Genomic DNA, 14,225 nt, shown 5'->3' on the forward strand with positions numbered 1-14,225 from the left:
GAAGATGCTTGGCAATTCTAGATTGTGACCTCTGATGTTAGAGTTACAAACAACAGCTATGGAAATGTTATCTATTTGCCAAATCAGGTAAATGAAATGAAAAGACTATCTTCTCAAGATTAAAATGAACCAGTTTTATGAGAAGTACTCTCTTCTGTCAAGATCTTACTGTGAAATGTTTCAAAATTAAATTGAAAAAAAAAACATTTTTGAACTTTGGATTGAAGAGTAGAAAATGTAAATAATTTTCACTAGCCATGAGCATTTTTATAAGATACTGAATGATACGCAGTACAAATCATGAAGCTTCCATCAAATGTATCATCTCCATGTCCAGATCTCTTTTTTCTCCCTTGAATGCTTCTAAAGGAAAAGGTTTCACAGTCTGATACACCATAAAATTTGATAAGAATACTACCTAAACTGGAAAGAACCTTAAAAGAATCTATTCAAATGACATGTTGTCCAAAAGAACATCCAGCTCATTAATACTGATGGAAATTTCACATTTGAATCAAAAGAAGCATAATAATAGTATTTGAACATATTTTAGGAAGTTTAATTAATATAATTCAGCTTCTAATGACATTCTGGAAATCTCTCAGTAAAAGATACAGCTGTCATAATATGCACCAGAAGGAGAACCTTTTTATCTGTCTGAAAATTAATCAAATTATACTGAACATTTAACCACAAACTGCCTCAGTTTTTGCTCACCAGATGATTGAAAAGTTAAACTTAACAAACTTGAGGCAGAAGCCAGCTAATGTAAAGTATTTTTAAATCTCATGGATTTTAATGGAAGAAAACAGAAGTACTTAATTTAGTTTGGATGATGGCAGCCTTTCCAGTCCTTCTGTTCTCCATGTGTTGAAGTTCAACACTAGTCATGATGCTGACAGAGCATCATGCATGGATATCCGCAGCAAACCGAGATTACATTATGACCTCACAGTGCAAATCCTGCTCTTATGGATTTCTATCCCAATTTCTGGCATAAGTTTCATCACGTGCCTTGCTCATCCTTCCTGTGAATGCTCATGGCACCATGGCTAGGACTGGATTACACTTTGAATGTGTGTATGGGTATATGTGTGTACAGTATATGTTTTGTTTTATTTTGCTAAAATTATTAATTTTCTCTCAATTGCAGTATAGGAACCCACCAATTTTTGGTCCAGGAGGATCAGCAAAAACATGATAACCTACACCCAGGGGCAATTCTTTTCTTTTCAGCTTTTCTGATAATTGTTTTTGATAAGCTATTTCTTGCTTTTTATCAACTGCTGTTATTACAACAACATCCCAAAATTCTCCAGTCTGCACAGTTTTACCTGTTTGGAAAGAAAAAAATGTCATTACACAGGATACAATTGCCAAACTGATTTCAAATGGTCTCACTCCAAACAAGACTATAAAACCTTGAATCGGGATTCCTACTCCTTACCTCTCTGGCTAGATTTTGTAGTTTTCAGCCATTCCTGGCCATTCAACTTTCCTATAACCTTCCAGCTGTCCCAAACCAAGATTCCTCCAGTTCTACCATATCCCACCTACAACTCTACTTATGCTGCAATAAGCTACTGAACTTTAGCCATTTTCTTGCTTAGTCTCAAGTTCACTTGATTCTAATATATAGTTGTCCATTAATGCTTTCCTTCTTGCTACCTAAAGTGTCAGCAAAAGATGTGCATGCATTGAAAATGATTTGGAAAAGGTGCTTTGGAATGTGTAGAAACATAAATGCAGCATCTCTTTAATGAGTTGACTGATTCAAATAGCTGTGTCTTTTATGTGGCTGTATTAAAAAGGGGGCGCGCTTGCATTCCTGTGCATTCCAAAGCAGTCTTCCAAATCATTTTCAAAGCATGCAGTCTTAATCTCAACCTCCCTATTTTTATCAGACATAAGCACCAATGTTTTCCTGATTGCTCTTTTAGCAAAATTTTTACTGGACATAAGAAAGTCCATGTGAGCCTGCAAAAGACAAAAGTGCTTTAGCCATTCAAAAAGAGGTGCTTTATATGCACTCCAACATATTGAAAAATACCTCCTTTAAATGCTTTCCAATAGCTGTGCAAAATTCAGGCTTGGGGACTGTGGAAGGGGTTTGACAGTTTCCAGAAGTAAATGTGGTTGGGAGGGGAACAGAAACATCTGGAGTTCACTGGAATATTCTGTTCCCAAATCTGTGAATTTTACACTCCCCTACTTTGCACAGAACTAAAATGCTCTTATTGCATGTATAGATTCTCCAGGGTCTATCTATTGGTTAGATATGCTTAGCTCTCTCAAGATGAGAGCACTGTATCTCCTACATTGTATGAGAACTGATGTGCTCAGTCCTTTACAGAGAGCCTCACTCCTTTACAACATTACATTCATATCCAAATTGAAATACAATTTATATATGAATGTAACTATTAGTTGTGTGTCAACTACTTGCCACCACATAGAAGTAAAAGTACTTTTAACGGATTACAAAACCTCATCAGAAACAGAAGCAGGGTTCATACATCATGCTAAACTATAACAGTTTGATTTCAGCTTAGCATGTTGAGAAATCCAGCCAACAGCATTTAAGAGGCCATGGTTAAGTAAACCATGGTTTAGTGATTGCAAATCCAGAGAATGTATGGAGTTATACTGAAAAGGTCAGATAAAGGTGTATCTGTATAGTCTACGATGAATGTTAGAACATGTCTTCATTAGATGCATGGATTTCCTTGTCAAATGACCAATATTGTTAAGTCATCCTGCTCTCACTTTAGATTTCTGCTCCTTCCCCTTAGGAACAAGATTACTATACATTCTTCTTCAGCATCAACTGGTAGCACTAGAAAACTTTCTCTCCAAATGAGAGCAACTAACATCTTTGGGGATATGAACATACAAACCAACACCCTTCCTCTCAGAAGTAAAGAGATGAAATGAAAAATATTGCACATTTTCTTGTCACATGAGCACATTTATCTCTTTTTAACCAAAGGCAAAGGCAGGGAAAAAGCAGCCATTCCCCTGGAAGAGATAGGGTATGTGCTCCAACCTTTTCAGTATAATCTATTAGGTTTGGATGTCAAGCAGCACCCTTCATTTCTCCAGTTCTTCACAATCTGGATTTACAATTTGTGCCATTTTTCCACCGGGGGCTAAAATCCCGCTCTAGGAGTGGCAACAAAAGGGTGCTAAGCCTGTTCCGTGAGAAGGCACGTGAGCGTGCTGTCGAATAGTTTGCAAGGAAATCTGACAGAAGGGCCTTCTCACAACGCTCAACATACTGGCATTTTAAGCCACCCCAATATTTCTCACCCACTGAGACAGTGGGGGGTGGGGAGGAGGTGGATTCTGAACGCTTTCTGCATTAGCAATTACAGAGGCGTCCTATTCCCACAGCCGCCCACCCGACTAGCCACCCAAAGAAGGTGCTGCCATAGCCCCAAACTAAGATAGCTCTCCCCGCCGCCCGAGCTGCAGCAGCAGGCAGCCCTGGGCCACCTCTCATCCCAGCGAATTTCTCCAGCCTCTTCTGGGTAGCCCGCCGCCGCCACGCTTCCGCGTCTCCCGCCAGGGGCATCTTGGGGTCGCGCGCCGCCTAGCTCTTTCGCGCTTCCGCACTGAGACCGACGATGCCACCGCCTCTTCCTTGGCGGGGCCGAGCCGGCCTTGGGCGTCGCGGAAGAGGTCGGTTGCTCGGCAACCCGGAGGCGTCCCTTGAGTCTGGTCCGCTTTCTGTCCCTCGGGAAGGAGGGCGACGGGCCGCTTAGGTTGGGCAGGAGCCGGTGAGTGAGGAGCATGGAGAAAAGACGACTGGAAGGAGGGGAGAGAGAGCGAAGGGATCCGGAGGCTGAGGCTGTTCAGAGAAAACCTTTGCTGCTGCTGAGCTGCGGAGCTTGGGGAGAACCGAGAGGGAGGAAACCTTCTGACTCTCCCCCATCTCCCCCCAAATATCTTTTACTAAGAGAGCACCGTGCAAAGGAAACGAGGACTGCTTCCTTTTGGGATGATCTCTCACGCAGAGGCATCTGGTCACGGAAGGAGCGATCTCTCTTAGGAGATTCTTTGGGCCCAGCGAGCTTAATTCTCTTAATTACGCTGCCTGGGTATGAGCAAAAAGAAGTACAGTATTGGTCACTCCTCACAGCAGCAATTGCTCTTTTTTCCAGGCTGCTTTCTACCCTTGGTTGTGGTGGTGGTGGGAGGTTACTAGGCCTAGTCTTCCTTGGATTGCTCATGATTAGCTCAATTCAATTTTTGATGTTTGCCTAACATCCTGAATCAGTGTTTCTTAAAGTGTGGTCCTAGGACCCCTGGGGGTCCCCCAAAACCCTGTCAGGGATCTGTGAAATGAACATTACTGTATTTGCCAGCCTATGTTGAAAAATAATGCAATATTAGAATCCCATCAAACAATTGTGAGAAGCTGTATGGCAGCGAATGTGTCAATTTTAATTTTTAATATGGTAAATATTGATAAATATAAACAAAAGGGTCCTCCATAATTTTTAAAATGGGAAGCGGTCCTGAGAGAAGAAAAATTAAGAAGCTCTGCCCTAAATCATGAACTAATTACACAGGCTGAGTTGACACAACACGCTATAAGTGTAGTTGGATAATATTTGAGAAGTACAGCCAAAGAGAGGAGGATTCATGTGCAGACAAAGGCACCAGCAACTAAGACTTGTCCACTTGTTGCTGCTGTTAGGAGCTTGTAGCCTACACCTACTATATACATGGACCAGAGTATAAATCCAATTAACATAATTGGGATTACTACTGATAGGGCTGCCATATCTGAGCAACCAACACCCAGATGTCTGCAAATAGAAATCAAATACTGTATATACTGAAAGTTCTAGCTCTTTGCTGCCATCTAGCAGTTGTCTGGATAGTTGCAGCCCAGATACGGTACCTCTACATCAGCATAAGGTTCATGAGGTACAGCCAAAGCAAATTCCCTAAATTAAAGAAAAATAGGGTATTCCTCATATTGTACTGTAGACACAGCTGCACAAAGGCATTAAACAATATGTGTGCATATACTAGATCTCTTAAAGGTTCACAGGTCAGTGGTATATGCTTTACTAGGAAAAGATTCTAGTTTAATCCTAGGATTTTAGAGGGGGAACCCCCCCCCCCGCCGAATTCTAGATAACCCTTCCAATGCTATCCAGAGCTGAAGGGACCAGTTGTGTAAAAAAAAATTCCTTTCTTTACAGATTTGTGATTTGAATAGCTTATATTATTTCTATGTTTGATCATAGAAATATGGTAATAGAAATATAATTGGGAACAGTCCTGATAATGTAAAACAAATCAGCTTGCTTCTTTCTCAGAAACTAATGCCTTCTGAAGAGAATGACCCAGATGGGCCTTAATTCTTGCAATCACTGGGTTAAAAACAACCAAATGTTATCTATCCTCCTGTTACAACAGAGGTGATTGCATTTTCTGAGCCTTCAGCAAAAATAATACCAGTCCACAAATGTATTTGTTTATTTATTATTATTTATTTCAGTTCACAAAATAAAAACAGTATTAGTTGTGTTTGTGGCTTGAGGTAAAAATTTTATTCATTTGTCATTGTCACTTGGAACCCCTTATTTAAGCTACTTACTTACTGATTTATCAGTTTTTCCACAGGCATAATCTTTTTCCAGCAAAACAAGTTTTTTATGCTCTTCTCTGAAGAACCAGAGAAAAGGTGACCAGGAAGCACATTCTGCCTAGGCTTCTTGTTCTTCAGGTGGGGTAATCTATTTTTACATATTTACATTAATTTTAATACTGGGGATGCAAAGTAAATGTATCAGTTAATTTTAGTTGAATAAACTTTACAGTTCTATAGGGTTTTTTTGTTTTTGTCTCTGCTGATGGATCTCAACTGTAACTATGACTAGGTATGTAGTCTCAATAGCATTAAGGAAAAGTTCTTGAGGTAAGATTATTGGTGTGTAAATTTTTTCTTTTCTGTGCCATGGCCCATTTTATATTATGATTCTTGGCAGATACTTTTACTCTCTTTTTAATTTTAAGAGCTCATGCCTAGTCTTCCGGAGATTATAAGGGTACAAAGTGCAAATGAAAGAAAATGAAGCAGTGGTGCCCTTTGATGTGGTTTTACCATGCACAAATCCTGCAATAAAAGAAGTCTTAAGAATAAGGTAGAATTCTCTTTAAAGAATTGTCTGAAACTAGTCTTGGTCATAACAAAATGACTGTTTTATCTGCCCCTTAAAATAATATTGTAGGTAGGAAACTGTGAGTGGTTTTCCTGTCTTTAAATATAGAAGAAATATATTTTTGAAGTTTCTTTGCTAATTCTGTAAATATTAATTTGACATCTCTTTAAACCATGATAAAGCATATTGACATGAGGTGAATGGATCTATAAAATTAATTTAAAGTACAGTCTCATTTAATTTTATGCCTTGCTCAGTTAAGACTAGAGAAGTCATAAATTACTTCTGTAGCGATCTCCAGTGACCTAAGGGAGATTTTGATGGTGCAAATTAGAAAGGATTACATCTTAAAAAAATGTTTAGCAATTGAGCAAGATTGATTGCTGTATTGAAACTACTCTATAGCAATAGGGTAGACTGCAGGCCCAAAAGAGTACTCTCCATACAGTTGCCATCCTGTTTCTTCCAATAAACTTGTTCACTCCCATCTCATAGAGACGCACTTTTCATAGAGAAGCTGCTTCCAGTGTTTTTACTATTGAGAGAACAGAAATAAAGTGAAGAGGCCCTTGGATTTAATATGCATAATCCCATCCCTAATCTAACTCTGTTTAACCAGCCATCATTGTTTTGAGGAACTTCATTTAGAATCATGTTACAGCTTTATTCTTCATTATAATCTCTCTGCATTAAACAATTAGTTTTTGCCTTGCACAAAATCCTTATCTGAAATCTGCTATGGCTGAGGAATTGTAGGCATGAAGCTTGCCCAGTCTACACATGCTCCCATTCTTCCATTAGTTCCCTAGGACATATGCAGTTGTGTTGTTGGTAACAAGCCACAGATGCTAAGCAAATCCTAAACCGGCGTGTGAAGGCTGTCAGGATCTGGATGGGGTAAAACAAGCTTGATTAAATTCTATCAGTTTTACTTGTTGGTCAGTATAACTCAGTAGTATTGGTTCTGGTTGTTACTCTGATCAGTGTTGTACTCTCTCTGAAGTAGGTGGCTTATGACTTGGGAATCCTTCTGAGTTCTCACCTCCTGCTCAGATAGCAAGTAGGTGGAAGTCATAAGCAGACAGGCCTTTACCCAGCTTCTGCTCACGTGTCAGGTACAACTCTGCTTGAACCAGGACATCCTGACCACAGTAACCCACACCCTGATTCACCACCTGATTGGACTACTGCAGTGACCTCTGTGTAGGGCTGCTTTTGTAGCAGAAGCTACAACTAATACAAAATATGGCAGCAAGACAATCCCACCAATGTAGAGTGACACATATACTTAAGTCACTGCATTAATTGCCAGTAGGCATTTAGGCCCAGTTCAAAATGTTGGTCATTACTTTTAAAACCCCATATGGCACAGCATTAGGATATATCAGCCACACTTTGCCTGGATTGAATCTGCCCATCTGATCCAATCATCTGGAGAGACCCCGTTGACAGTCCTTTCCAATTCATGAGATTTATGAAATGTGAACTACATATGATAAGGCCTTCTCTGTGGCAGCCCCTACACACAGCCCCTTTATAGAATTTCTTCCTGAAGTCCCTATGTTTTAAATATTGTATAAACTGCATTGTTTCAGTGCTTCTTTAGCCCCTAATAGTCTTGAGTGGGGACATTCAGCTTCTATACTTAATTTTTGGGCTGCATGACTACATGTTTTTATTCTGTTATATGCCCCACAGAGCCCTGCAGGACTGGGGTAAATTATAGGCATTGTAAATAAATAAACATTGTAGATAAACTTTCTGTACATTTCCCACATAAACAGCACAGTTGAAATCTCTGTTTTCAAATTTGTTTAATTTCTGTTTACTTTTGTACCTATCATTCTTCTTTCCCTCTATTTTTCCCTTTTTTTCCAATGAGAGAGAGGGAGACAAGAATTTTTGAGATGAAGAAATAGAGATATTGGTCTCTTGGGCTTCATGCCATGTCATGATATTTATAATTGCTACAGCATCCTTTTGAAAGTCCTCCAAGTAATGTAATTGATTAACTTCTGTCAACAGATTGGCATTCACTTTTCCTTCTCTGCTTCAGTAAAGGTGATGTAGTCAATACTGGTGTCTATTGCCAGAAATGTATAAAACATGCTTGAAGGAGTTGCTCATCTTGGCTTTAATTACTTTGATGGTGGCAGAACCAGATAATAGTTCGAAACAGTCACAGTTGCAATCATGAGACCCTACTGGATCTAAACCCTCTCCTTCCTTGAAATCCCATCTATTCCAAATGATCTGACCACTGCCACCAGTACAGTCATGGCAGTCTCTCCACCTAGAAATAAGTGATCCCACAAGAAGAAATAATATTAAAGCATGGAACTGACTTTTCAGTAAAGAAAAAGATGAAGGCATTCAACCCAACATTTCTTTCTAAACATACTATGGTAGAAACATATTTTCCCGTTACTACTCCTGGGCTGGTAATTGTGACTCCAATTCCATCATTATTTCCTTTACCAAATCCCAGGAAATCTGCCAGTATTTCTCCAGTTAGCAACAAAGATGCAAATTTGATCAATACTGAAAGGGAGAGATACTGGAGCTTTGTTCCCTTTAACATTATAAACATCTCAAGTGTGATTCAGATATTTATGTCTCATTATTCTCTGGACTATAAAGCTTCTCCTAATTTGGTTTATTGCAATTGTTATGGATTGTCATCACCCTTAGAATGGTGAATTTTATTAGCTTTTCTTCTCTTGGGATTTATAATTGATGATGGAACAATAATTGAGCTGATTTCCCTCAAAGACAAATTTATTTGGAACATTTCTGGTACCATAGTGGATTATACTATTCCTGTTAATACTGGGACAACCCCATATCTGCCCTGCATTTCATAACAGTTCCATTAGATGTTATGTGTGATGTTGTAAGACCAAAGCAGCCAAAATTCAGGAGCCAGCAAGGTGACCTGCTTCTGTTCTTCCTGCCAGAGCCATTGATCCAATTATTAACAGTATAGTCTACTGCCCTACCATCCTTCAATTCAGAAAATGTAGTGGCTGGCACCAGTGAGATTTTATTGGGTTCATTTCTGAACCCTGTCACTGTAAGCTGTGAATCTACTTTGGCATCACCACCAATATATTGACCTCTAGCTATCAGTCACTTCAAATACCCTGATGTTTGATCAGCCCTTAGTATCATTTCTGGGTCCAACACTGGGAGACCACTCAGGGGCATTATCTTCCAAAGAGAGCAAGTCTTATATGGAGCAGGTACTGCAGATGTCCAAAGATTGGTGTAGACATCCAGCAAACAGCCCCAAATTATAACTGATCTGAAAGACCACTTCTAAACTACAAACTTAGAGATAACACCGCAATTTGTGGACAACCAGTTCCCCCCCCCCCAAAAGCTTTTTCTTTAGGAATAGTCTTTCCAGCACTCTAAGGTTGGCCAACTTATTTCTCTTGGAAATTGCAGGCCCTCTTTCACTCTTACCAGAGATTGCTGGAACAATGCTGATCCATGAAGGCTTCCATGGGTTCCTGTCTTGGAGGTCCTAGCTGACAAGACTTGTCCTCGGGATTTTACATGATTTGACTTTGGATTCTCCCTCTTTATTGGTTGCTGTTCCTTTCAACACTGTCTGCCCAGTGAGTCTGCCTATGCATGCATGAAATTTGGACTGAATTTATGACTTCACGTTAAGCCTGACAGATTTATTTATTTAACTTTAACTACTGCTGTTCATAAGGCCAGGAAATCCTGAAAATCTCAAATGCAAATATTGAATTTCTGTCAATTTTTTGGAAAAGTTTAAATATATGATATTGCATAATGATAATATATTTATTTATTAGATTTATATGTCATCTTCAGGAACTCAAAATAGTATACATAGCACTCCCTCCTCTGGGAGTTAGGAATGACTGACCAATAGTCAGTCAATCAGCTTCTGTGGTTGATAGCAGACTAGAACCTAGGTCTTCCTGGTGCCAGTTCAGTTTCACACTTGAAAAGATTGCTGGCTTAAATTTATGAAATTCAGGAATAATAGAGGCTGTAATTCAGCACCAACCCTTTTGGTATTTAGGAAAGCTATTACATTTGAGAGGTGGGAATCCCCTCTGCAGTAAGTGATAGTTTATCTCTTTTCAGTAACTTATTCCTTGGCATAGTATGATTTAAATTACATTATTGTTTGTATCCTGTTGTATTGTGAAATCTGTTTACTGAATTGGAGTACATAGTACTTAGAACTGGTTTTGATTGAAGTGACATATAAGCCTGGGTAATGAATAAAAACCATCACATAAATAAATAGAATGGTAAACAGCAATTTTTTCATTTTTTTTTAAAAAAAATATGGTTCTTTAAGTAGCCATTTTGACGCCATGGATAGTTGACTCACCTTTGTAGATTGTGGGACACTTCTCAATAGAATCCCTATCCCTTGAAACCCTCTGCCGAGTATAATTTTATGAAATAATCTGTCTGTGCATTTTCAGGATTTAGAAAGCTTTGAAATGAAAATTGTTTCAAATAGCTTTTAATTTATGTGTTTTATTGATCATATGGCTATCTATATCATCAATATTCCAAAACTCTGGAAATACTATTTATATTGGCTGAATTATATAATTTTTAAAGTGTCATTATATTACTACTTTTGCTTGTTTCTTTGGGTGGACTTGACCCAGGAAGGAAAAATGTCATATAATGAAACAAACCACTAATTTGCATTTGAGAATATTTCTATGCCCCATTTGTGGTGGCATAAATCTGTAGTGTTTTGTTTATCTGATAGTGTAAAATGGCATTTCTCCCCCAGTTGCTTACATGTTTTTAAATGCTCTCTTAAATATGTTTTCTTCTTCTTCTTCATTTCCCTGTTGTGGTTGGTCTTTTTATAAAGCAGGGGGTATTGTATCAAACAGTTGGATATTTACTTTGTGTATTTGAAGGTTTTTTTAAAAAAGGAAAGTTGAATAAATGTAACATACTGTGTAATCCTTTTTCCCCTTTAGATCTCTCATGGATAAACCATAACAGAGATAACTATGGAGGAGGAATTTTTAGAATACCTTGTCTGTGCTTCTGAAAAACTACTACTTGAATATGGCCGAACTGCTGATGAAAGTGATGCAAAGAAGCTGCGAGATCTTGTTATGGTTAGGCTACGTGCACAGTACCTAAATGATTTGAGAAGAATGCCGTATTGTGCTTCACTCAAAATATGTGATTTGTCTTGTAACTTCCTTACAAATATTGATGCACTTGAATATTGCATTAATTTAATTAAATTGGATCTCCATAGTAATCAGGTGAGTAGTAATGGCCTCAAAAGTGTAATTTGTTGAAATAATCTAATCTATGCCATGCATAGGGTCCCTTTTCCTGGTGTTATGAAATGAGTGTCCATTAATGACATGGCCAATGGTCCTGTATACTCAGCATAGCTAACTCTTGATTTTACCAACTCCTAATGTTTGCATCAAGTTAGGAGTGTCTTATTTTTATGGAATTTTCTAGTGAAACTGCATATGGATCATTAAATCAATTATGATTCTTTTGGTCATTCCAACTGTTTATTGAATAACTGGCCAAATGAGCACCTTTGGAAATATATGTATTTCTTGAATGAAAACTAAGATAGATTGTAATGTATCCTGAGAAATTTCAGTGGTACTTTTTATGTGATGACCATGGGTTAAAGGGAACCAGGGTTTTATTTCACTGGGAACATATTCAAAGATTGTGGCAGTCAGTCAGATTACTTTCAGTATTTAATGTTTATTTCTAGGCTTAATGTTGATAAAATTAAGTGGCTGAAGCACTATAAATTGATGTATTTTCTTTTAGTTCAAAATGTTTCATGCTTAATAGCCCCACTCCAGATGACAGTATTCTCATGGCAGCCTGAAAAATATTTGATCAAGATTCTTTTGTCTTGTTTCATGTCTTGTATTTTTTCATTATTTTTTCTTTCATATTTCTGTGAAGGGTGGAATTTTACTTCTTTTTTAAAACATTCCATTGGAATGCTCAAGTTTACAGACTTTGGATGATAATGTCAGGTTCTGTCCCTCTGTGTTATGTGAATACACAATCTTAATCATGCCTTTGAACACCCATGCAACTCTGTTTCAGGTCTTTACCTTTGATGCTTATTTTAGACAATGCAACATACATTTTCTATCATAATTTTGTTTGTTGATATTTCCTTTACTTTGTGAAAAGTACACTATTTTTATAAAGAAATAAATTCACAATCTAAAATGTATACAACACAGAATGGCCTATATAGACCATATACTATTTCTGTTACAACTTGTATAAGAATAATTCCTACATTAAAAAATATCTTAGAAGTCTCTTTAGATAAAAATGTCTCTAGCTAGAGCTGATTATACCAATTTATCCCCATTGCTTTTAAGTTTTCTAAGTCTGGGCATTAATAATTTCTAATAAAGAAGCTTCTTAATGCTCTTTAAAAAAAATGCTGTAGGTGAATTTTGTAATTTCAGGAAGTTTTTTTGGATCATTCTAATTTTAAAGTTCCAATATACCTGGAGATTCTCCTAGCATAGCTGAGAGTTCACTGCTTCATTTCTGGGATTCTGCCCATTCCCTTTAACTGATACACTGTTACAGCACTGTCAATTGCTGTAGGCATTGTTGATTGCCTGTAGTTTTACCCTGAGCTATTTTGGTGATTCCCCTTCCCTCTCCTTTGTTCCCCTAGACCAGTGTTTCTCAACCTTGGCAACTTTAAGATGCATGGACTTCAACTTCCAGTATTTCCCAGCCAGCATGCATCATAAAGGTTGAGAAACACTGGTCTAGACACAGCCATCATGAATGTGGTCCTTTGTGTTATTTTTGTATTGGAAACATTTACAGATTTAAAGGTATGTTGGTGGTCACTGGCTGGGCTTTTCTTCTTTCTTAGTTGAAAAGGCAAGCTTTTGGTACTAAATTATAGTTATGGACCAGATCTGATGGTTGTGCTTTTTGAAGAATTTTGTACTCTTCAAGTGTAATAATATATTTACTAAAACATTTTTCTCCCCCCCCCCTTTTAAAATTGTCTTTCAACACTATTTCAGCTAGAAGTACTTCCTGGTCCAGTGTTTTGGGGAAACATGAAGAATTTAAAATTATTGTATCTACATGATAACGGAATTTCAACATTGGAAAACGTGCACTCATTATCCTTTTGCCCTAATCTTATTGCACTGACCTTATTTAACACTCCACTGTGCTTGAAAATTGCCTATAGGCACATTGTTGTTAACAGCATTTTTTCACTCAAGGCATTAGACTACTATGTCATTTCTGATGAAGAAATAACCGAAGGTTGGAGACTACCTGAAAAATACAAACCATTTACTCTGGACTTTTTTGTTGACTTTTGCCCTCTTTCTGGAAAGGTAAACATAGAGTAATTTAATTTACTATGTATGATTTCCTAGGAATACTAAGGTTCAGATATATTGTAACACTCTGTAGCTTTTACCTGTGTTCCAGCCAGTACAAATTAGCATTAGAGTTCAGTGTGGGCAAAGATTCTGCCTCTCAAAAGAGGAGTCCTGTAAGTGTATTTGTGAAATATTTGCTTCTCTCAGAAAAAAATAAAAAACCTCAGTGTGAGTATTAATTGTGGAAAGTGGTCATAACTCTACATGAGTTGCTTTTAGCATAGCCCTATTACCTGTATCTGGCTGTTCAGAAGTACATTGCATTGAATTCATTGGGAGCCATCTCTGGTAAGTATTACAGGATTTTGTCCCAAGTAGATAGAGGAGGTGCAAAGTGGTTTATTCCTTGCCATTTCCAAAGTCCTCTTGGTTTGTACCATTCAGGATTAGAATTAAATGGGAGATATTTTTTTCTCTCCTCCATTCTTCTAATATGAGTGGTGAATTATTAGTGCAAGCTGCAGGCTGGCCTAGAGGGGCAGGTGATCTTGTGAAATCTTCTGCAAATGAAGAAGCCTTGACTTTAGAGGATTCACAGTTGCCTCTAGGCAATCCATTCTTTGCCCCGGAATGCCCATTTGTAGGATTCAAACAT

At 37.9% G+C, this 14,225-nt stretch overlaps 2 protein-coding genes across 6 annotated transcripts in view; one reads left to right on the forward strand and one right to left on the reverse strand.

Annotated features, from left to right (window-relative positions):
- Positions 1-3,647, reverse strand: part of LOC103062694 (serine/threonine-protein kinase TNNI3K) — a 234,248-nt gene extending 230,601 nt beyond the window's left edge. The window contains exons 1-2 of one of the 2 annotated variants that reach the window (XM_088154191.1): positions 3,496-3,643; positions 1,167-1,334 (exon numbers count right to left, since the gene is read on the reverse strand). In XM_088154191.1, coding sequence (XP_088010317.1) covers positions 1,167-1,334; positions 3,496-3,574 — 247 coding nt within the window. In that variant the 5' untranslated portion in view covers positions 3,575-3,643. Of the gene's footprint in view, positions 1-1,166; positions 1,335-3,495 lie in introns of both variants that reach the window. The other variant, XM_007426496.4, reaches the window with a different exon arrangement.
- Positions 3,648-14,225, forward strand: part of LRRIQ3 (leucine rich repeats and IQ motif containing 3) — a 54,875-nt gene continuing 44,297 nt past the window's right edge. Inside the window, exons 1-5 of one of the 4 annotated variants that reach the window (XM_088154192.1) lie at positions 3,648-3,779; positions 5,641-5,743; positions 9,630-9,802; positions 11,177-11,473; positions 13,259-13,582. In XM_088154192.1, coding sequence (XP_088010318.1) covers positions 11,210-11,473; positions 13,259-13,582 — 588 coding nt within the window. In that variant the 5' untranslated portion in view covers positions 3,648-3,779; positions 5,641-5,743; positions 9,630-9,802; positions 11,177-11,209. Of the gene's footprint in view, positions 3,780-5,629; positions 5,749-9,629; positions 9,803-11,176; positions 11,474-13,258; positions 13,583-14,225 lie in introns of all 4 variants that reach the window. The other 3 variants (XM_088154193.1, XM_025165604.2, XM_088154194.1) reach the window with 3 other exon arrangements.

The sequence above is a fragment of the Python bivittatus genome, unplaced genomic scaffold, assembly GCF_059951505.1.
Source record: "Python bivittatus isolate LINGU-HERP-01145 unplaced genomic scaffold, Pbiv_v1 ctg000700_np1212, whole genome shotgun sequence".
NCBI lineage: Eukaryota > Metazoa > Chordata > Lepidosauria > Squamata > Pythonidae > Python > Python bivittatus.